Genomic DNA, 23549 nt, shown 5'->3' with positions numbered 1-23549 from the left:
GTACCTGCAGACTAATTTGGGATCGGGCACCCCGATCCCTCTGTAACTCAGAGTTCTGCAATCTCTCTCCATTTAAATAATATTGTTTTATTTCATACTTCCTGACAAAGTGGACAATCGACATTTTCCCAAGTTATGCTCCATCTATCAATTTTTTGCCCACTCATTTAACCTGTTTGTAGTCCTTTGCAGAATCCTTAAATCCACCTCACAAATTACTTTCCTCCCGGTCTTTGAGACATCAGAAAATTTAGCCGCCATTCAATCCCATCATCCAACACATTCATATAGATTGTAAATGGGTGAGAGCCCAGCACTGATCCTGGTGACATTCCACTTGTCACATCTTACCAACCCAGAAATGACCCATTTATACCGAATGGCTGCTTCCCATTCGCTAACCAATCCTCTATCCATGCTGATATGTTGACTCCACAGCATGAGCTCTTATTTTGTGTAATAACCTTTGCTGTGGCACCTTGGGAAATACCTTCTGGAAATCCAGATAAAGCACATCTACAGCTTCCCCGTTATTGACATCCCTTGTCACTTCCTCAGAGAACCTTGATAAATTAGTCAATCACGATTGATTCCTTAAACCCATTTTCAAACACTGTGTCAAAAGAAAATTCAAATCTCCTCTACCCCTCTCGCTCCTTTACCAATTACCTTAGAGGGACTCACTTTCTGTTATAGAGCCTGTCAACCTCTCACCCACTTTCCCAAAAGTGAAAAAAATTTAATCAGGAAAAGTCCAACAAATTCAAATATTTTCCTGTTAAAAGTTTATTGATGAAACAGAACATGGTTAAAAAAAACTAACAGAAAATTACTTAAGGATCAAAGACAACCAGAGTAACAGGATGTTCACAATGTTCTGGGTCTCAACTTGTTTCCCTTTGGCTCCTCTGTACCCTGTTCCCGTGACTCCCCGCTTTGGACACGGGGGCACTGAACCCTGGGGGTCGCATCACCATCAGCCCCGGTCACCCTCGCGCCTGAACCCTGATTGGTTGGAGGTGCAGTTCCCAGTCAGTGCTCCAGCACCTTCCTGGCTCTATTAGCGACGCCCATGGCAGTTTCCCAACTGGGTCACAGGCCCCATTATTCTCAGCTAAATTCAGCCCTCAGCTCCATCACCTGGCTGTCAGTGACACGAGCAATAGAGACAGAAAGGTGCGCGAGGTTCAAATAGGAAGACAAAACTTGTGGATTAGGATCTCCGTGAAGGTCAGCAACTTCTTATAAAAAATCTAATTCCCAGTCAATAAATTAAAGGATCACACGACGGGACTTCAAGTTTTATGAACAAACAAACTAGAAGCTACTTTAACTCGGAAACCTACACATTAAACTATAAACTAGAACTTTGCCCTTTTACACAACCGAGAATCACACTCCACGATTATAGTTACTCTGTCCTGGAAGTCGGAACTTAATTGTCTCAGAACCTGTCCAAAGTGATGATTCATTCCCAAGGATTTACTTCAGTTCTTCAACCAAGACACTGAGAAACAAAGGGAGAATAGAATAGAATGTGAACTGGCAAAATATGTAAAAGCTTCTATGGCTACGTAGTAAGGAAACGTTTGGCTCAGACAAAAGGTTTGACCATTCCAGATAGAGTCAGGAGAGTTTAGAATGAGGAATGGAGATCTCTACAGCCACCTCGTTCAACACTCTAGGATGTAGATCATCAGCTTTTGGAGTTTTATTCACTTTCAGTCCAATTAATTTCTCCAGGATGACTTTTTCACCAATACTAATCTCTGCCAGTCCCTTGGTTCTCTGGTATTTTTTGGACAATTTCTGGATCTTCCTCTGTGAAGACAGAAACACATTGTTTAGTTTCTCTGCATTTCCTCATTCCCCATTCTAAACTCTCCTGCCTCTGCCTGGAATGGACCCACATTGGTCTTTGCTAATCTTTTCCTTTTCACATTCCTGTAGAAGCTTTTCCAGTCGTTTTTTATGTTTCTCGCCAGTTTGCTCTCATCAGTTTCTTGATCCTCCTTTGCTGAATTCTAATGGATCTCATGGAATCTTTAACTTTTCTTGTTTGCCACGGTTACATCACTTTTCCTGTTGGATTTTTATTCCTCAAAGGAATCTATATTTGTTGTATATGTGTGAAATGAAAGTTGCAAAACCAACATAGGACCATAGGCTGCTCTCCCCTTTGACAGAGAGAGAGCTGACTGGAGGTGATTTAACCCGAGGGTCAGCACACCTCAGGCGAGGGGCCTGGTTGAGAAGGCGGGGCCTTCATGAATAACCCCAGCCAGTACAGGGGTTGAATCCTCACTGTAAGCCTTGCTCTGCATCACAAACCAGTCGTCCAGCCAACTGAGCTAACCGATCCCTGATAAATATGTAATAATTCCTTAAATATTAGGTATTCCCTGTACCAATCAGTTTCCCACTCCACCTCAAGACAACTTGCCCCTCACACCCTGATAGTTTTCCTCTGTGAGGAACACCCAGATAAATTAAACAAAAGAACCATGTAACCACCAGGACCCATCTCCATGGCAACGTGGCATGCTTTGGGGGGGTGTTGAAACAGAAATGGAAACTAAATATCTTCACACTTTCAAACACCAGTTCACTCTGTGATCCTTGTGCAATTTGAAGCCAGGTATTAGCAACAAGACTCAAAGAGCATCAGCCCACTGGAGGCAAAGTGGTGAGACCGGCCAGTCCAGCAGAAAGAAACCCTCCGACCATCCTCACTGACCACCTGTCAGAATGAACAAAACGCAGCCCTGGGTGTAGAGCAGAAACAATAACAGCAGAATCCAACCCCTGTAATCGATTGTGACATTTTTGGCATCACAGCAGGTTCGATGAAACATGCAATCCAGTCTTACATTGAGAGGTGGACGGCCACTCCCCAGTGTGAACTCGCTGGTGTGACTGCAGGTGAGATAACTGAGTGAATCCCTTCCCACACTGAGCAGGTGAATGGCCTCTCCCCAGTGTGAATTCACTGGTGTGACTGCAGGTTGAATACTCGAGTAAATCCTTTCCCACACAGAGCAGGTGAATGACCTCTCCCCAGTTTTTGATTTATTATTGTCACATGTATTAGTATACAGTGAAACATATTGCTTCTTGCATGCTGTACAAACAATGCATACCATACATAGGGAAGGAAGGAGAGACTGCAGATTATCAATAATTACAGTTATAGCAAGGTGTAGAGAAACGATCAACTTAATACGAGGTAGGTCCATTCAAAAGTCTGATGGCAGTAGAGAAGAAGCTGGTCTTGAGTCGGTTGGTACGTGACCTCAAACTTTGGCCTCTTTTTCCTGACGGATAAAGGTGGAAGAGAGTATGTCCGGGGTGCGTGGGGTCCTTAATTATGCTGGCTGCCTTTCCGAGGCAGCGGGAATTATAGATAGAGTCAATGGATGGGAGGCTGGTTTGCGTGATGGACTGAGCTACGTTCACAACCTTTTGTCGTTTCCTGCGGTTTGGGCAGAGCAGACTCCATACCAAGCTGTGATACAACCAGAAAGAATGCTTTCTATGGTGCATCAGGAGAAGTTGGGGAGAGTCGTAGCTGACATGCCAAATTTCCTTTGTCTTCTGAGAAAGTAGTCGTTGGTGGGCTCTTTTTTTTTTTAACAAACAATTTTATTGAGGTATTTTTTGGCATTGTAAACAGTTACAGATAACAGAAATGTGCAAACATCAATATAAAACCAATACTTCAATCAAACCATACTGCACATGCCCGCTCCTCTTCCCCCAGACACTAGTTGGTGGGCTTTCTTAACTATAGTGTCGGCATGTGGGACCAGGACAGGTTGTTGGTGATCTGTACACCTAAAAACTTGAAGCTCTCGACCCTTTCTACTTCGTTCACGTTGATGTAGACTGGGGCATGTTCTCCACTATGCTTCCTGAAGTTGATGACAATGTCCTTCGTTTTGTTGACATTGAGGGAGAGATTATTGTCGTCACACCAGTTGACCAGATTCTCTAGCTCATTCCTGTACTCTGTCTCGTCATTGTTTGAAATCCGACCCACTACGGTGGTGTCATCAGCAAATTTGAAAATAGAGTTGATGGGGAATTTGGCCACACAGTCATAGGTGTATAAGGAGTATAATAGGGGGCTGAAGACACAGCCTTCTCAGGCACCCTTGTTGAGGATGATCGTGGAGGAGGTGTTGTTGCCTATCCTTACTGATTGTGGCCTATGGGTTAGAAAGTTCAGGATCCAGTTGCAGAGGGAGGAGCCGAGGACAAGGCCACGGAGTTTGGAGATGAGTTTCGTAGGAATGATGGTGTTGAAGGCTGAGCTGTAGTCGATGAATAGGAGTCTGGCATAGGTGTCTTTGTTATCTAGGTGTTCCAGGGTAGAGTGCAGGGTCATGGAGATTGCGTTTGCTGTGGACCTGTTATAGCGGTAGGCGAACTGTCGTGGATCAAGGCAATGCGGGAGGTTGGAGTTGATTCGTGCCATGAGTAACCTTTCGAAGCACTTCATGATGATGGATGTCAGAGCCACTGGATTATAGTCATTTCAGCACGCTGCTTAGCTTTTTTTTGGCACAGGGATGATGCTCGTCTTCTTGAAGCAGATAGGGACCTCAGATTGTTGTAAAGAGAGGTTGAAGATGTCTGCGAATACCTCCGCCAGCTGATCCGTGCAAGACCTGAGTGCTAGTCCGGGTACCTCATCTGGGCCAGTGGCTTTCCGTGCGTTGACCTTCGAGAAGGCTGCTCTGAGTGTGAACCCCTGATGTCTCCTCAGGTGAGGTAATTGAGTAAATCCTTTCCCACACTAAGAGCACATGGACGTCCTCTCCCCAGTGTGAACTCGCTGATGTTTCCGCAGGTTGGATGAATCAATGAATCCCTTCCCTCACTGAGAGCAGGTGAATGGCCTCTCCCCAGTGTGAACTCGCTGGTGTGTCTGGAGGTGAGATAACCGAGAGAATCCCTTCCTACACTGAGAGCAGGTGAATGGCCTCTCCCCAGTGTGAACTCGCTGGTGTGTCCGCAGGTGACATAACCGAGTGAATCCCTTCCGACACTGAGAGCAGGTGAATGGCCTCTCCCCAGTGTGAACTCGCTGATGTTTCCGCAGGGTGGATGAATCAATAAATCCCTTCCCGCATTGGGAGCAGGTGAATGGCCTCTCCCCAGTGTGAACTCGCTGGTGTGTCTGCAGGGTGTCTAAATGTGCAAATCCTTTCCCACACTGAGAGCAGGTGAATGGCCTCTCCCCAGTGTGATCTCGCTGGTGTCTCCGCAGGTTGGATGAATCACTGAATGCCTTCCCACACTGCGAGCAAGTGAATGGCCTCTCCCCAGTGTGAACTCGCTGGTGTGTCTGCAGGTTGGATGAATCACTGAATCCTTTCCCACACTGAAAGCAGGTGTATGGCCTCTCCCCAGTGTGAACTCGCTGGTGTTTCCGCAGGGTGGATGAATCACTGAATCCCTTCCCACACTGAGAGCAGGTGAACGGCCTCTCTCCAGTGTGACTTCGTCGATGAGTTTCCACCTTTGACGGGGCTCTGAATCCCTTCCCACAGTCCCCACATTTCCATGGATTCTCCATGTTTTGGGTCTCTTTGTGTATCTCCAGGTTGGGCAATCAGTTGAAGCCTCGTCCACAGATACAACACGAGTACGGTCTCTCCCCACTCTGAATGTTGTGATGTTTTTCAGACTGTGTAATTGGTTAAAGCTCCACAGTCAGTTGACTGGAACACTCTCACTCGGGTGTGTGTTGTTAGGGTCTCGGTGCTTTTCCAGTCACACTGATGTTTGAAATCTTTAGCTGACAATCTGGGCAAACATTCTCCTTCTCGATTCAAAGGCTGATGATATTGAGGCTCCAGGGAATCGAGTGACTGTCAGATCGAGACGTGACGTTTGAGATTTCTGTCTAATTCTTCCTCATCTAATATCCTGTAAAAACAATTTACAAAATTCATCACTGTCAGTACAGGATAGAAACTCAGAACAGACAATTCTAGTTTCTATGTCACATTTTTTCCTCTCTCTTATTCCGCGAAAGCTGTAAATCTCCATCTCACACACTCTCCCTCCATTCTCACTCTGCTGTACCTAATATTCACCCTCCTAATTCTCCTGAAGGTGCTGATTCAGGCTGATTGACAGATCCATGCTCCAGGAGATCATAACAAATATGAGCTGCAGTTGGCCATTCGGCCCATCGACCCTGAACCATTCAATGGGATCATTGACTGATCTACCATAACACCGTTTTCCCACATTATCCCTCATTTCACAGTGGTTAGCACAGTTGGGTAGCACGGTGGTTAGCACTGTTGCTTCACAGCACCAGGGTCCCAGGTTCGATACCATGCTTGGGTCACTGTCTGTGCGGAGTCTGCACGTTCTCCCCGTGTCTGCTCCGCTTTCCTCCCACAGTCCAAAGATGTGCAGGTTAGGTGGATTGGCCATGCTAAATTGTCCTTAGTGTCCAAAAAGGTTAGGTGGGGTTACTGGGTTACGGGGATAGGGTGGAGGCGTGGGCTTAAGTACGGTGCTCTTTCTAAGGGCGGTGCAGACTCGATGGGCCGAATGGACTCCTTCTGCACTGTAAATCCTCTGGGGTACAGAATTCCAATGGCTTCACCACATACTCGAGAAAATAAATCCCTCGTCATCTCAGCTTTCTCTCCATTTACCTGCCAGTTCCCCACAGCACCGAGGTCCCAGGTTCTATTCCAGCTCTGGGTCACTGTCCGTGTAGAATTTGCACATTCTTTCCGTGGGTTTCGCACCCACAACCCAAAGATGTGCAGGTTAGGTGGATTGGCCATGCTAAATTGCCCCTTAATTGGAAAAAATGAATTGGGTACTCTAAATTTATTTTTAAAAAAGGAAAAAAAAGAGACTCGCTGAACCGGAGGAGAGAATCCTGAACGTTCAGCAAGATGCCTCCGTTGAAATTCGATCCTTTGAAAACCAGCCGAGTGGCAGGCGGAGGTCCTGGAGCATTCGGATAACCGAGCGTCGGAGAAAGAACAACCGAGTCGTCGGCCAGTCAGAAGGTGTGGAGGGTAAGGCTCCCGTTAGGTTCTTCGAGGACTGGCTGCCATGCTGGGCGCCACGGTAGCACAGTGGCTAACACTGTTGCTTCACAGCGTCAGGGACCTGGGTTCAATTCCCAGCTTGGGTCACTGTGCAGAGTCTGTATGTTCTCCCTGTGTCTATGTGGGTTTCCTCCGGGTGCTCCAGTTTCCTCCCACAAGACGTGTTTGTTAGGTGAATTGGATATTCTGAATTCTCCCCGTGTACCCGAACAGGCGGCAGAATGTGGCGACTAGGGGATTTTCACAGTAACTTAATTGCAGTGTTAATGTAAGACTCCTTGTGACAATAATAAAGATTATAATGAATGGGCCAAAGGCGCTCTTTCCGTGCTGTAAAACTCTAAAGATAGAGGTGGTAGAGAATTACTGTATAGAGAAACTGCCAAAGCCTCAACATTCACCAGCTCTAAGGACACACCTTAGCTCCCTTTCCAATCTGAAAGCAGCCTGAGCTGGATTTACATTCCCCTTAATTGATCATTGCTGGGTGATAATCCTGTACTTCCTCACCTCACACCACTGTGACAGCACCTTCACTATACAGACTGCAGCAACTGACCAAACATCACCTTCCCAGTTATTCCTGAAGGCACCGCCTTCCCAACCTGGCCCCTTGCCTGAGGTGTGGTGATCCTCAGGTCACATCACCGCCGGTCAGCTCTCTCCCGGGACCAGGCCCTGGTTCACAGCCGCCATCTTGGGGAAGCAGGGCGCATGCGCCGGCGTCTTAGTGACGCAACAGCTCGTGGGCGGGACCTGAAGGTTTCTGTTCCGCAGCAGGGTCCTAGTGTCCGTCATAAATAGTGGGAACAGGTTTTTAAAGAGTTTCACCCACTCTCAGGCTGCAGCTGATGTTTGTGGCCTGGAGGAGTCTGTGGATCACGCAGACATTCAGTGTGAGAGGCTGCAACCTCTGTATAGTTACCCGAAGGGGGTTATACAGCGTTTGATTACATTTCGTGGTCCTTTCCAGTCCATTATCAGGACGTTTGTGTGATATTTTCTTCCCCTTTGGGTGATCTTTCTTTATTTAAAATACATTTCAGGAGCAGGCTTACTGGCCATTTTTAAAGGAAAGGTTATTTATTATCACACTATTTCCCTGGATGTTTGAACATCTCAGTCTCTCGTCTCTTTCACACTCACTGACACATACACAGAAATTAGGTACAGACCAAGTTGAAGCTGGAATGATGAAAATGGAATCTAGACTGCAATCGTTATATCGCTGCAGGCCTCTTCTTGTTGAGCTGATCCTTTAGTTGGAGTGAAGCGTTTTCAGAAACAAATAAGTCTCATGAGTCTCTGAAGCTTCTTGTTGATGAATAGCCAGGAGGTTGGTTCTCAGGTGGACTTGGAAGCTGGAATGGAATAAGTACAGTACTGTGGCTGCACTGGGAGACATTCAGCTCTGCTGTTTCAGCTGGTTCCTGGTGCTTCAGATGCTTCTCACACACACATTTGCTTTGTTCAGGGTTTATTATACTGCATCCCTGACAATTAACTGCAGGGTTAAAACTCAGACCCAGAATACCCCGATACAATAGCAGTTTACGAAGTTCACTCACTCAGAGATAACTCTGCCCCAATTTGAGCTCATTCTCCTGTGTTCAATAGGACACTTGGAGACCAACACTCCAGAGATTTCATATTCCTCAAATGCTGGTTCATCCTGACACAAGACATTTAAACTTCACAGGTGGCTGCAAAGTTTCCTTATTCAGGACTGTGTTTAACTAAATATTGGTCACAGAATCGAATATCGCCCACAGTTTAATGTCCATAATAACCTGTTAAGTTGCAGCCACCTTGACAGAGTTTGTGGATCTTACAGTCTATAATATCTAGTATCCTTGTGCTGAACGTGACATCTTGAATCTATTCTTGGGTCTGGATAAAACAGTGCATTGTAGCTGTGTGGGATGGGCGGCACAGTAGCACAGTGGTTAGCACTGTTGCTTCACAGCTCCAGGGTCCCAGGTTCGATTCCCAGCTCGGGTTACTGTCTGTGTGGAGTCTGCACGTTCTCCCTGTGTCTGCATGGGTTTTCCTCCGGTTTCCTCCCACAAGTCCCGAAACGTGCTGTTAGGTAATATGGACATTCTGAATTCTCTCTCTCTGTACCCAAACAGGCACCGGAATGTGGCAACTAGGGGCTTTTCACAGTAACTGACACTGTTTTTAAAAAAAAAAAATTTAAATTCTCCTTTTTCACATTTTTTCCCAAATTTACACCCACCAACAATAAACAATAATCAGTAACAAATATGTCAATAACAACGATCCCATCCTCCCACCAAACCCCAAACATTAGCCCGCATGTTCACACAAGCAAATGACAAAGGAATTAGGGATCACCCATAGTCACCACTTACACACACAGCCCCCCTCCCCCCAACCCTCCCACCCACCTGCCCCAACTAATGTTCGATGTTATCCAGTTCTTGAAAGTGCATAATGAATAATGCCCATGACATGTAGAACCCCTCCATCCTTCCCCTCACTTCAAACTGAACCTTCTCAAGAGTCAAGAATTCTAACAGGTCCCCCCACCACGCCAGGGCACAGGGTGGAGAGGTTGCTCTCCAACCTATCAGGATCCGCCTTCAGGTGATCAACGAGGCGAAGGCTACAACATCTGCCTCCGCACCCGTTTCCAACCCTGGCTGGTCAGACACCCCGAATATGGCCTCCCGAGGTCCCGGGTCCAGTTTCACGTGCACCACTTTAGAAATTATCCTAAAAACCTCCTTTCTTCCAGTAATCTTCTAGCTTTGGACAGGGCCAAAACATATGACCGTGATTACCTCCCCCCCCCCCCCAAACGTTCACACTCATGTTCTACTCCTTCAAAGAACTCATAGAATCATAGAATCTACAGTGCAGAAGAAGGCTATTTGGCCCATCGAGTCTGCACCGGCTCTTTGAAAGATCACCCGTCCCAAGCCCACACCTCCACCCTATCCCCATAACCCAGTAACCCCACCCAACATTAAGGGCAATTTTAGACACCAAGGGCAATTTAGCATGGCCAATCCACCTAACCTGCACATCTTTAGACTGTGGGAGGAAACCGGAGCACCCGGAGGAAACCCACGCACACACGGGGAGAACGTGCAGACTCCGCACAGACAGTGACCCAAGCCGGGAATCGAACCTGGGACCCTGGAGCTGTGAAGCCATTGTGCTAACCACCATACTACCGTGCTGCTCATCCTCGCCCTTGTGAGGTGTCCTCTGTATGCCACCTTCAGCTGTATCAGCCCCAATCTCGCGCACGAGGTGGAGGCATTCACTCTCCGGAGCACCTCACACCAGAACCCCTCCTCCATATCCTCTCCCAACTCTTCCTCCCACTTTGCTTTGATCCCTTCCAGTGGTGCTTTCTCCTCTTCCAAAATAGCTCCGTAAACCGCTAACTCTCTTCCCTTCTCCAGTCCCCCTGTCGTCAGCACCTCCTCCAGCAATGTGGAGGCCGGCTCTACTCGGAAGCTTTGTATCTCCTTTCTGGCAAAGTCTCGAACCTGTATGGATCTAAACAATTCCCCCTGTTCCAGCCCATACTTCGCTGCCAGCTCCTTTAATCCTGCAAACCGACCCCTAAGAAACAAATCTTTTAGTGTCATAATCCCCTTCTCCTCCCATTTCCGAAAATTTCCATCCCACCTCCCTGGCTCAAATCTGTGGTTCCCCCGAATTGGCATTTCCCTTGACCCTGCCCCCTACCCAAAGTGTTGGCGAAACTGCCTCCAAATTCTCAATGAAGCTATTATTACCGGACTCCCTGAGTATTTCCACGGGTCAATCGGGAGCGGCGCTGTTGCTAGTGCTTCCAATCCCGACCCCCTGCACAAACTCTCCTCCATTCTGACCCACTGGGAATCAAACCCTATGACCCAGCTCCGCACCTTCTCCACATTCACCGCCCAGTAGTAATACGTCAGGTTCGGAAAGCCCAAACCCCCTGCCTGCCTTCCCCTCTAGCAGCACCTTTCTAACTCTGGCCACCTTGCCTTCCCATATGAATGAAGTCATCCTTCCCTCAATCTCTCTGACAAAAGCCTTTGGTAGGAAAATCGGCAGGCATTGGAAAATAAACAGAAATCTTGGCAACACGTTCATTTTAACCGCCTGTACCCGACCCGCCAGTGACAGAGGGAGACAATCCCACCTTGCCAGATCAGCTTTCACACTACCCACCAAACTAGAAATGTTGTACCTGCGGAGCCCCCCTCCCCGTCCCCCCGCCCCCCACTCCCGGGCAACCTGCACCCACAGGTTTGTAAAGTGAGTCCCTGCCCTACGGAATGGCAGCCCCGACACACCGGCCCCCACCCCCGGCCGAGATACCACAAAATACTCACTCTTGTCTAGATTTAGTTTGCATCCCGAGAAAGACCCAAACACCCGAAGCAGCTCCAATATTCCCCCTATCGACACACTCGGTTCCGACACGTATAACAGCAAGTCATTGGCATATAAGAAGACCCTATGCTCTATCCCCCCCCCCCCCCCCCCCCCGGACTATTCCTTTCCATACCCCCGAACCTCTTAATGTGATGGCCAACGGCTCAATCGCGAGTGCAAACAGCAGGGGGGACATAGCACATCCCTGCCTAGTCCCATGGTGGAGAGAAAGTTATTTCAAGCCAATGTTGCTTGTGCGGACACTTGCCCTCGGCTCCTTATATAGTAGCTTTACCCAGTTCACAAATCTTGGTCCAATCCCAAGCCGCTCCAGAACTGCCATCAAGTACCCCCATTCTACCCGGTCGAACGCCTTCTCAGCGTCCAATGCCACAATCACCTCTGTTTCCCTCCCCTCCGCTGGTGCCATAAAAACATTCAATACCCTTCTAACGTTTGAAAAGAGCTGCCTCCCTCTCACAAACCCCTCTGATCTTCACCTATCATCTTCGGGAGGCACTCCTCCAGCCTACTCACCAGTGCCCTGAAATAGATTTAAGGACATTTTTATGGGCTGGAGACGAATGCAAAATAGGAGAGGGTGGGCGTAGTTATTGTAGTGGATGTTGTTGCCAGCAACATAGGTGGAATAAAGCAAAAAGGTTCTTCTCAGGGAGCATGAACAGCTCGGTTTGAATTCAAAAGCGAACAAAGAAGTAATAACCTCTCGAGTACTATCTGGGCCATGAGCAAATTGGCATTGGGTAAATGGGATCAAAATGTTGAATGTGTGATTTGTGCAGTAGAAATAGGTTTCGATTCATACGGTACTATTGCCAGTAGTAGGGAAAGAGGGAGCTGTATCATTGGGATAACCTTCACTTGAACCACATTGGGTCGAGTGCCCAGGTGAATCACATATTTGGGCTGGAGAGAGAGAGATTTGAACAAAATAGTTGGTATGGGGACAGGGTTGAGGTGAGGGGAAAGACTGAAAGTTAACGAGAAAAGATAAGGTTATAGTTAGAGTAGCAATGCAGGCAATGATGCCCAGAGTGTAACAGGAATGGTCAGAACAAACAAATACAATGATGAAACAGTAAAGAGGGTCAGAGTAGGAAAACATGATAGAAAGTCAGATTTTAAACTTTATCTGACTGCATCAGTATTTCTAATAAGATTGATGAACTTATGGAAGAAATAGAAATAAATGTGTATGATATCATAGCCAATGTAGGGATACATTTGTAAAGTTACTAAGGCTGGGGACTGAATATTCAGGGTTGGGTGACTTTTCAGACGCTTAGGACAAAATGAAAGGGTCTGGTTTAGCTTGGTTCATCAAGTTTGAGATCGATACAGTTGTGAGAAATGATCTTGGTTCAGAAGACGAAGACGTGGAATCAACTTGTTTGGAGATAAGGAAAGTGAATGAAGTCACTGTTGGAAGTATTTTATATGTCATCTAACAGGAGCAGCATCATCGGATTTATAATAACTGCAGAAATAATGGGGACTTGTAAGAAAGGTACCTCAATAATCGTGGGTATTTATAACTTGCTTATCAGTTGGACAAAGTGAATTGACAGGGGTAGGATTCAGGATATGTTCATTGGGAGTATCCAGGACAGTTTAAATTAACATTTTTTTTTGTACATTCAAGGGACGTGCATTAACTGGGTAGGCCAGCATTTATTATGCATCTCTAATTGACCACAAGAATGTGGTGTTGATCTGCCTTCTTGAACAGCAGCAGTCCATGTGGTGTAGGTACACCCACAGTGTTGTTGGGGAGTTCCACAATTATGAGCCAGTGACAATGAAGGAATGACATTATATTTCCAAGTCAGGATGGTGAGTAACTTGGAGGGGAACTTCCGGGTGGTGGTGTTTTCATATATCTGTTGTCCTCGCCCTAGTGGATGGTAGTGGTTGAGGGTTTGGAAGGTGTTGTGTAAGGAGCTTTGGTAAATATCATCAATGCACACTGTAGATGGCACTACTGCCACTGTTCATCTGTGGAGGTGGGAGTGAGTGTGTGGAAGGGGTGCCAATCAAGTGGACTGCCTTGTCCTGGATGGCGTCAGGTTTCTTGAGTGTTGTTGGAGCTGTACTCAGACAAAGGCAGAGTATTCCATCACACTTCTGACTTGTGCAGTGTGGATTGTGGACAGGCTTTGGGAGAAGCAAGTGAGTTACTCGCTGCAGCATTCCTAGCCTCTGACCTGCTCTGTAGTTACAGTATTTATGCAGCTCATCCAATTCACTTTCTGGTCACCTGCAAATACCTAAATGCACTCGTCCTCGAGAGTTGAAATTTCTCCTCCATCTCGTCTAGACCCGGAAATCTACCTTCCAGAAACAAATCCCTGAACCTCTCAACCCCTTTTTCCCCCCAGAGTCCAGCCCTGACGGTGCAAATCTATGATTATCACAAATTGGCGACAGTAATGACATGTCTCTCAGTCCAAAATGTTGTCTAAACTGGTTCCAATTCCTTAAAGATGCCACTACCACTGGGCTCATCGAGTCTGGCTGGGGAGAACAGAAGAGTGGCCGTAACCAATGCCCTTAGACATGACCCTGCACAAGAGGCCTCCTCCATCCATCCCCACCCCACGTCCGGCTCCTCAAACCATCTTCGCACTTTTCCAATGTTCGCGGCCCAGTAATAGAGCATCATGATTGGTCGCGCCAACCCACCTGATTGTCTCCCTCTCTGCAGGAAAGCTCTTCTAATCCCAGGAGTCTTTCCCTCCCAGACAAAGACAGAGATGAATCTATTAACTGTAGTGAAAAGAGATTTAGGGAGGGAGATCTACAGGCTCCAGAACACGAATAGAAACCTCGGTGAAATGTTCATTCTGACCATGTCCCCTCTATCCGCCAAGGTTAGTGGGAGGGCATCCCACCTATTCACGTCCTCCTTCACCAGACCGACCAAGTTCAGCTGATGTGACAGTGTCCAATCGTGTGCCACCCGTCCCCAAATACCTAAACCTGGACTTGGTCAGTTTAAAGGGCAGCCTCCCCAGATCTGTCCTGTACCCCAGGGAATTTAGTGGGAAGATTGCACTCTCACTCATATTCGGTCTGTACCTTAAAAAGGATCCAACTACTTCAACAGTTTAATAATTTTTCCCATACCCGAGAGGTCAGAAACGTACAACAACTGATCATCTGCATAAAGAGGCACTCTCTGTTCCTCCCCCTCTCCCCTCTCAATCCTTTCCATTTCACTCACAATCTGTGTGCAATGGCCAACCGTTCAATCACTAGCGCAAACAACAGTGGAGTCAGCAGGCATCCCTGTCTTGTGCCTGAATATATGAGTCAGAAATATCCTGAGCTCACAGCATTGGTCCGGACACTAGCCATAGGAATTATATCGCAGTTTCACCCAGGAAATAAAAGTGCGACCAAACCCAAATCGCCCAGACCTCGAAGAGGTAGCTGCCCTCCACACGGTCAACGGCCTTCTCCACATCCATGGAGGTAGTTACCTCCGGCACCTGCTCCATAGGGGGCGACATGACCACATTCAAAAGCCTCCTGATGTTGGACGATAACTGTGGCCCCTGACAAACCCTGTCTGGTCCTCAGAGATCACTTTTGGTGTGCACTCCTCCAAACATTTCGCCAGAACCATAGCTGGTATTTTCACATCAGTATTTTATCGTGAAATAAGTTGATAAGACCCACACACAAGGGGATCTTTGTCCTTTTCCAGGGATTAGAGAACTCAGGGTCAACGACTGTGTGGTCGGCAGCAGTCCCCTCAGCAGAGAGTCATTGAAAATTCCCAGTAAGTACAGCACCAACAAGGCCGCAAACTGTTTGTAAAATTCCACCGGAAAACCATCCGGCCCCAGGGCTTTCCCCGATTGCTAGGAACGAATACAGTCAATAACTTCCTCCAACCCCATTGCTCATCACTCTCTCTACCACTGGGAAGTCCAATCCGTCTAAAAATTGCTCCCTCTCCGAGCCAACCTCCAGTGGTTCAAACTTGTATAGACCTCGATGAAAAACCTCAAAAGCTCCATTAATCTTATCCGGGGCAGTAACCAGCTCTCCCCACTCACCTTTTACCTGAGCTATTCCCCATGTGGCTGCCTGCCGTCTCAATTGGTGAGCTAATAGTCGACTGGCTTTATCCCCATACTCATAAAATGCTCCTCGCAAACGCTGGCTCACCGCATTCCCCGTCAATTCAAACTCAAACATCATTTGTACATCTTTCTCTCTGCCAACAACTCTGCCGTAGGGGCCGTGGAGAACTGTCGAGCACCTCAAAGATTAAATCTACCAACCTCTGCCTTTCAGCCCTGCCAGCCTTGTCCATGAGGGAAATTTTATTTAAATGTTTTGACGCGAGTTGTTCTGATCTGACTGAATGCAGATTTAATGGTATCTTTCCAAACGTAAAAAGGTCTGAAAGGCAGAGGTTGGTAGATTTAATCTTGGAGGTGGATCGACAGTATTCCATGGCCCAGATTCACATGATGAAGCAGGAGTCCTTTTAGCCCAAGATTCCCCTGCTATCTCTTCGAAAGTACACTGATTCATCCAACTGCTCTGCTCTTCCCCACAGCCCTGCAAATTATTCCCTTTCAATTATTTATGTTTGGAAAGATACCATTGAATCTGCATTCAGGCAGATCAGAACAACTCGAGTCAAAAAATTTGAGTACAGGGTTAAAGTCAGTCGATTATTGGCTCACCAATTGAGATGGCAGGCAGCCACATGGGGAATAGCTCAGGTTAAAGATGAGGGGGGAGAGCTGGTTACTGCCCCGGAAAAGATTAATGGAGCTTTTGAGGTTTTTCATCGAGGAATGATGGGCTAAAAGGACTCCTGCTTCATCATGTAAATCTGAGCCTCCTGCCTTTATGCAGGTGAAAAGAGACAGATTTCATTGCAGCCTCTTCCCTGTATATGTATTGAAAGAGAAGGGTTTTGTGTTCGCTCTGAGTGACTGATATAACTGGTTGAAGGCCCATTTCCCACTCAGTCCTCCAGCGCCTCCCTGTCTCTCTATTAGTGCGATGCCCATGGCAGTTTCCCAACTGGGGCTGCAGGCCCTGTTATTTGCCGCCAAATGCAGCCCTCAGCTCCGTCGCCTGGCTGTCATTGACACGAGCAATAGAGACAAAAAGGTGCCCGAGTCTCAAAGTCAAAACTTGTGGCTCTAAACCAACGCTCTCACATTTGTTGAAGTTAAATCCATGTTATCCAGACTGAGGTCTTTATTATTAAATTTAGGCAAAGGGTTTTAAAGGCTAACTTTCCCTTTCTAACTTTGGATTGTCTACAGTTTCAGCCCTGACTCAGTGGGTGGCACTCCCACCCTGAATCAGAAAGTTGTGGGATTAAATCCCAGTCCAGGGACCAGAGGACAAAAATGACATCCAATATTCCTTGTGCCAGCCCTGAGGGAGTGCTGCACTGTCAGAGTTTCCTTCTTTCAAATAAGATGTTCAACTGAAGCCCTGTCTGTCCCTCTCAGGTCCTGTAAAAGTTCCCACTATTGTGAAGAAGAATTGGGGATTTATCCCATGTGTCCAACATTTATCCCTCAATCAACATCACCAAAATAAGATCTGCTTATTATCACATTGGTTTGTGGGATCTTGCTGTGTATAAATTTGCTGCTGTTTTTCCTACATTACACCAGTTACAACCCTACAAAAGTACTCGATTGGCTGTAAAGCACTTTGTGACGTCCTGCGATTGTGAAAGGCGCTACAGAAATGCAAGTTTTTAAATCGAAGATTGATGTTATCTGATCTTCTTATCTGTAACTTAATTGATTTCAGCCACCCCAACTTACCATTTAATGAATTCACTTTGTTTCACTGTTTCAGACACGTTTTTAACCAATTAAAACAAGGCAGAATTGTCTGGATAGTAAATTTAAAATGTGTATTAAAAGAAAATGGTTTACTGAACAACTTGAAGACATTGACTTTTACAATTTCATGCAGGTGATCAGTCTGTAGAAGCGTAACCCTCCCTGGCTCCTTCTTTGAGAGTCTTCAGTACTTGGCCAGCAAGGAAGACCTTCGGAACCTCGACTTTCATCCCCAAAGTGACCATTATATCAGGTCAGCGTTGAGCCTGTTGTAACATAACCATTGGTAAATTGGGCACTAGTTTAATTGAACTGGATTCCCAGTTACTGACACCACCTTCTCTCATTAACTTAGACAGGAATACAATCGAACAGTTTCATACTATCTCTTTACCTGATTCTGTACAATTCCTGATTCATACAGTTTCAAATGTTGAGGCTAATCAGGGCTGGAAGGTCTCTCTTGCCGAAACATTTATCCTCGTTGCACATACACAGCACATTTATCCTCATTGCACATACACAGCAATTAAGCTTTTACAATTTTACAGCAAATAAAACTCAATCCTTTACTATAACTACTGATTCATTCATTACTACTATTTTGACTACTTTATGAGCCCCTTCCTTTGATCTAATGGAATATTTCCATTTCCAAGGAATTGATCATCGATTTCAGGAAGCGTAGCACGACACACACTCCCGGTTGCATCAATGGCTCAGAAGTGGAGATGGTCGATAGCTTTAAGTTCCTGGGTGTCACCATCGCCAACAGTCTGTCCTGATCCACTCACGTTGATGCAACAGTCAAGAAAGCCCAACAACGTCTCTACTTCCTATAGAAGCTAAAGAAATTTGGCATGTCTGCATCGACTCTCACAAACTTCTACAGATGTGCAATAGAGAGCATCCTATCCAGCTGCATCACGCCTGGTATGGCAACTGCTCGGTCTGTATCACGAACCAGCCGTCCAGCCAACTGAGCTAACCGACCCCTTGGTAAATAGGTAATAATTCCTAAAATATTAGCTATTCTCTGTCTCCCATCAGTTTCCCAGTCCACCTCAGACAACCTGCCCCTCAAACCCGGATAGTTTTCTTGTGTAAGTAACACCCAGATAAGTGAGTAACACCCGGAGATTTTGTTTTTTTAAATTGAGAATACTTTTGTAAGGGCCACGAAGAATCCAGCACGAGTTTTAAGGATACAAAGTAATAACATTTATTTACTATAACATATATACATAACAGTAACTTCCCTTGCTACATACTCCTTCCTGCTGGTTCCTGAACTGGCCAGCTTATTTATACTGGGAGTTTACTAGTGGTTTCTCCGCCCCCCCCTCATTGGGGAAGCTCATACTCCCACAGGATTGTGGGATAGTCATTAGTCCCCAGCCAATGGTAAGTAGGCAGGTTATAACATCCCTCCCCCCCAAAGTCCAAGGAATCCACCGAAGACCCTGGCGAAGGAGGGCGTCGGACTCGTTTGGCCCAGGCCGGACACCACATGCACGCGGCGCTGGATCAGGCGGCGTGTAACGAGACGGAGACCGGCGTGATGAACGGCGCGGTTGTACATCCACGGCCCGTGGACCCAAGGATTCCCCCTCTGATGCATCCTGTGTCTCCATCTCGGAGTCAGAGTCTGCTGCCTCCGTCATGTCAGCGTCTCTATCTCCATTCGGTCCCGTAACGACCTGCGCAGGCTTAGAGTGAGGCACCAGTGGCAGATTGTGAGGACTACCTTCCCTTGTCTCTGGTCTCTGCGGCTGTTGAAATGAGCTCCGGGGGCGGGGAATCTTTTGAGGGGATGGTCTTCTGGACTGAACGTGGTCTACATGTTTTCGCTGGAGACGACCCTGGGCTTGCACTTGGTAAGATATAGGGCCCGTTTGGCGAAAGATTACACCAGGAACCCATTGGGCACCACCAGCAAAATTCCGAACGAACACTGGGTCACCGGGCACAAACTGCCGAATCGGCCGATGCCGAGAAAATCCCTGTCCCTGCCGTTCTTGTGTGCGGCGTACTTTTGCGCCAATGTCCGGAAAAACCATACTAAGGCGGGTGCGAAGTCTCCGGCCCATTAGGAGTTCTGCGGGAGCTACCACAGTCACTGCATGGGGGGTGGTCCTGTACGTAAACAAAAAGCGAGCCAGTCTCGTGTCCATTGATCCGGAAGACTGCTTCTTTAGGCCTCTTTTGAATGTCCGCACTGCGCGCTCTGCCAACCCATTTGAAGCCGGGTGGTAAGGGGCAGTGCGGATACGGCGGATGCCGTTCACCTTCGTGAACCTCGCAAACTCCTCACTCGTGAATGGAGTGCCGTTATCCGTGACCAGCACCTCGGGGAGGCCATGCGGACTAAACGATAAACGCATCTTTTCAATTGTTGCGCAGGACGTTGTCCCCTGCATCTTATGCACCTCTAGCCATTTGGACTGGGCGTCAATTAGTAGAAGGAACATGGATCCTTGAAAAGGGCCTGCGAAATCTGCATGCAAGCGTGCCCAAGGCCGCCCTGACCATTCCCAGTGATGTAGGGGCGCGGCCGGTGGAAGCTTCTGATGCTCCTGGCAAATGGAGCAGTTTTGGGTCACCTTCTCAATGTCGGTGTCGAGGCCTGGCCACCAGACATAACTCCGGGCCAACATTTTCATTTTGGTCACGCCTGGATGCCCATTGTGCAAGTCTGTTAGTATCAGCTCCTGGCCTTTTACCGGGACAATCACACGCGTCCCCCACAAGAGGATGCAGTCTTCCACGCTGAATTCTGACAGCTTGGAGGAAAATGCCCGCAACTCGCCTGGGAGCTGTCTATGCTGCCCACCATACTGGACTATGTGCCGAACCTTTGACAGGACTGGCTCCGTCTTGGTCCACTCACGGATCTGTGATGCCGTGACAGGCAAGGTGTCCATAAAAGGTAGGGTTGCAACCACCTCACCGGTCGTGGGGGTCGACACGGGGCCGGTCGATAAAGGCAATCGGCTCAGTGCGTCGGCATTTGCTATCTGCGTACCTGGTTTGTACTCCAGAGAATACTCGTATGCAGCAAGCAACAAAGCCCAGCGCTGGATCCGTGCGGAAGCAATGGGCGGTATTGGCTTATCCTCTCTGAAAAGTCCCAGCAGGGGCTTATGATCAGTCACGATAGTGAAATGGCGGCCGTACACGTACTGGTGGAAGCGTCTCACCGCAAAAACCACTGCCAGGCCCTCCTTCTCGATCTGTGCGTACTTTTTCTCCGCTGCAGTCAATGTGCGGGAGGCGAAAGCTATCGGTCGTTCGGCCCCGTTCTCCATCTTGTGGGACAGGATGGCCCCAATACCATACGGGGATGCATCACATGTGACGAGCAAAGGCTTTCCAGGATCATAGTGGGTTAGTAACCCAGACGACGACAATTGTTGCTTTACCCGCCGGAAAGCGGTTTCTTGCGGCTGACCCCAAACCCAGGAGTGATTTTTCTTTAGCAGAAGGTGCAAAGGGGCCAGCGTAGTTGCCAGATTGGGGAGGAACTTCCCGGAATAATTTACGAGACCGAGAAAAGAACGAAGATGCGAAGTGTCAGTCAGGGCGGGGGCATGTTGAATTGCACGCACCTTCTCTGCGATGGGGTGCAGACCTTCACGATCCACCCGATAACCTAGCTAGGCTACTTCCTTTGCCTGAAATACGCACTTTGTGCGACGTAAACGGACTCCAGCCTCCGAAAGGCGCCCAAGGACAGCCTCCAGATTTTCCAAATGTTCCTGCTCCGATGTCCCTGTAATCAAAACGTCATCTAGGTAGACAGCAACACGTGGTAAACCTCTCAAAATGCCCTCCATAACACGTTGAAAAATTGCGCAGGCAGAGGATACTCCAAAGGGCAACCGTGTATATTCATACAGGCCCCGGTGTGTATTAATCGTTACATATGGTCGGGAGGCAGGGTCCAGCTCCAACTGCAGGTAGGCGTGACTCATATCTAATTTTGTGAACAAGAGTCCACCTGCAAGCTTCGTGTAGAGATCCTCTATGCGAGGCATTGGATATCGGTCGAGTCAGGAAACCGTATTCACTGTAAGTTTATAGTCGCCACACAAGCGAACTGTGGCATCTGGCTTCATTACAGGTACAATTGCTGCTGCCCAGTCAGCAAAACGGACGGGCCTGATAATACCCAAACTCTCCAAACGAGTGAGCTCCCCTTCTACCTTCTGGAGCAAGGCGTAAGGCACTGGGCGCGCCCGGAAATAGCGCAGCGTGGCTCCTGGTTCAACTTGGATACGGGCTACGGCCCCTTTTATTTTCCCCAAACCAGGCTGGAATACAACTGGGTATCGTCCTAGCACCTCAGTCAACCCTTCAGAAACTGTTTGGAGGATGTGCTGCCATTGCAACCTCAAATGGCGCAACCAGTCCCGACCCAACAGGCTGGGCCCATGGCCGCGCACCACGATAAGTGGGAAACGCCCCTCCTGGCGTCCATAGACAACAGGGGTCATTGTAGTTCCTGCAATGTCCAGTGGTTCCCCCGTGTAGGTGGCCAACCTGGCCTGTGAGTCAGTTAATGTAAGGGTCTGTATACCCTGCTTGATGCGGTTGAATGTCCTCTGGGTGATCACTGAGACCACTGCACCAGTATCCAACTCCATCTCAAGCGGGTGGCCATTGACCCGTACTGTCACCTTAATGGGGGCCACACGGGAAGCTGCCACACAATGCAGCTGCAGGCAGTCGTCCTCCGTCTCCACGTCCTCAGGAGTAGTCGCCGCAGGTTCATCCACGTGGAAGGTACGGCCTCTGGGCTGGTCGCAGTTACGGCCCCTGGGCTGGTCCCAGTTTCGGTCGGAACGACGGCGCCTCTGGCGCCCCCAGGACCGCCATCCGCGACGGGGTCGGCGCCTACAAGTCTGACACGGACATGGCTCCTCATCCATTGGCTCTGGAGAAGGCTCCCTTCGGGTAGGAATGTCCGACGGCCACTGGCGTCGGTCCGGATGTTGCCTCACCCAAGTGAGTGCGGAGGGACGTTTTCGGACGGAAGGGGTTGCGCCCCAAGGCATGCACTTCCATTCCCTGTAGCTCCTGTACTCCTCGCTCTGCGCTCTCTCGGGACAATACTATTTGAATGGCCTGTTGAAAAGTCAATGTTGGCTCCACTAACAACTTTCTCTGGATGGCCGCATTGTTAATATCGCAAACCAAACAGTCGCGTAACATTTCTGACAAGGTCTCACCATAGTCACAGTATTCCGCAATCCTGCGTAGCCTGGATAGAAAATCGGCAAGGGATTCTCCAGGGGTCCTCTCAGCGGTATTAAACCGGTAACGCTGGACTATCGTGGACGGGGTTGGGTTAAAATGTTGCCCCACTATATTCACAAGTTCATCAAACGTTTTGGTGTACGGCGCAGCTGGGTACGTAAGGCTCCTAATCACCCCAAACGTATGCGGGCCGCAGGCGGTGAGCAATATTAGCAACAAAGCCCAAAGAGCATCAGCCCACTGGAGGCAAAGTGGCGAGACCGGCCAGTCCAGCAGAAAGAAACCCTCCGACCATCCCCACTGGCCACCTGTCAGAATGAACAAAATGCAGTCCTGGGTGTAGAGCAGAAACAATAACAGCAGAATCCAACCCCTGTAATCGATTGTGAAATTGTCGGTGTCACTGCAGGTGCGATTAAACATGCAATCCCGTCTCACATTGAGAGGTGGACGGCGTCTCCCCAGTGTGAACTCGCTGGTGTCTCCGCTGGTGAGATAACCAAAAGAATCCCTTCCCACACTGAGAGCAGGTGAATGGCCTCTCCCCAGTGTGAACTCGCTGGTGTGTCCGCAGGGTGGATAACCGAGAGAATCCTTTCCCACACTGAGGGCAGGTGAATGGCCTCTCCCCAGTGTGAACTCGCTGGTGTCTCCGTGGGTTGAATAACTGAGTGAATCCTTCCCTACACTGAGAGCAGGTGAATGGCCTCTCCCCAGTGTGAACTCGTTGGTGTTTCCGCAGGGTGGATAATTGAGTAAATCCCTTCCCACACTGAGAGCAGGTGAATGGCCTCTCCCCAGTGTGAACTCGCTGGTGAATCCGCAGGGTGGATAACCGAGAGAATCCTTTCCCACACTGAGAGCAGGTGAATGGCCTCTCCCCAGTGTGAACTCGCTGGTGTTTCCGCAGGGTGGATGAATCATTGAACCCCTTCCCACA

General features: G+C 48.2%; 1 protein-coding gene across 8 annotated transcripts in view; it reads right to left on the bottom strand.

The window, feature by feature from the left end:
• Positions 1-768: 768 nt before the first annotated feature.
• LOC140419564 (uncharacterized) overlaps positions 769-23549 on the bottom strand; it is a 46061-nt gene continuing 23280 nt past the window's right edge. For 4 of the 8 annotated variants that reach the window (XM_072503472.1, XM_072503477.1, XM_072503478.1 and 1 more), the window contains one exon: positions 769-5934. In XM_072503472.1, coding sequence (XP_072359573.1) covers positions 4880-5581 — 702 coding nt within the window. In that variant the 5' untranslated portion in view covers positions 5582-5934 and the 3' untranslated portion in view covers positions 769-4879. Of the gene's footprint in view, positions 5935-6680; positions 7304-7598; positions 7813-23549 lie in introns of those variants that run through there. The other 4 variants (XM_072503473.1, XM_072503479.1, XM_072503475.1 and 1 more) reach the window with 4 other exon arrangements.

Source organism: Scyliorhinus torazame, chromosome 5 (assembly GCF_047496885.1).
Source record: "Scyliorhinus torazame isolate Kashiwa2021f chromosome 5, sScyTor2.1, whole genome shotgun sequence".
NCBI lineage: Eukaryota > Metazoa > Chordata > Chondrichthyes > Carcharhiniformes > Scyliorhinidae > Scyliorhinus > Scyliorhinus torazame.
Note: the sequence above shows the minus strand (reverse complement) of the source record. Positions and strands in the feature narration are given on the sequence as shown.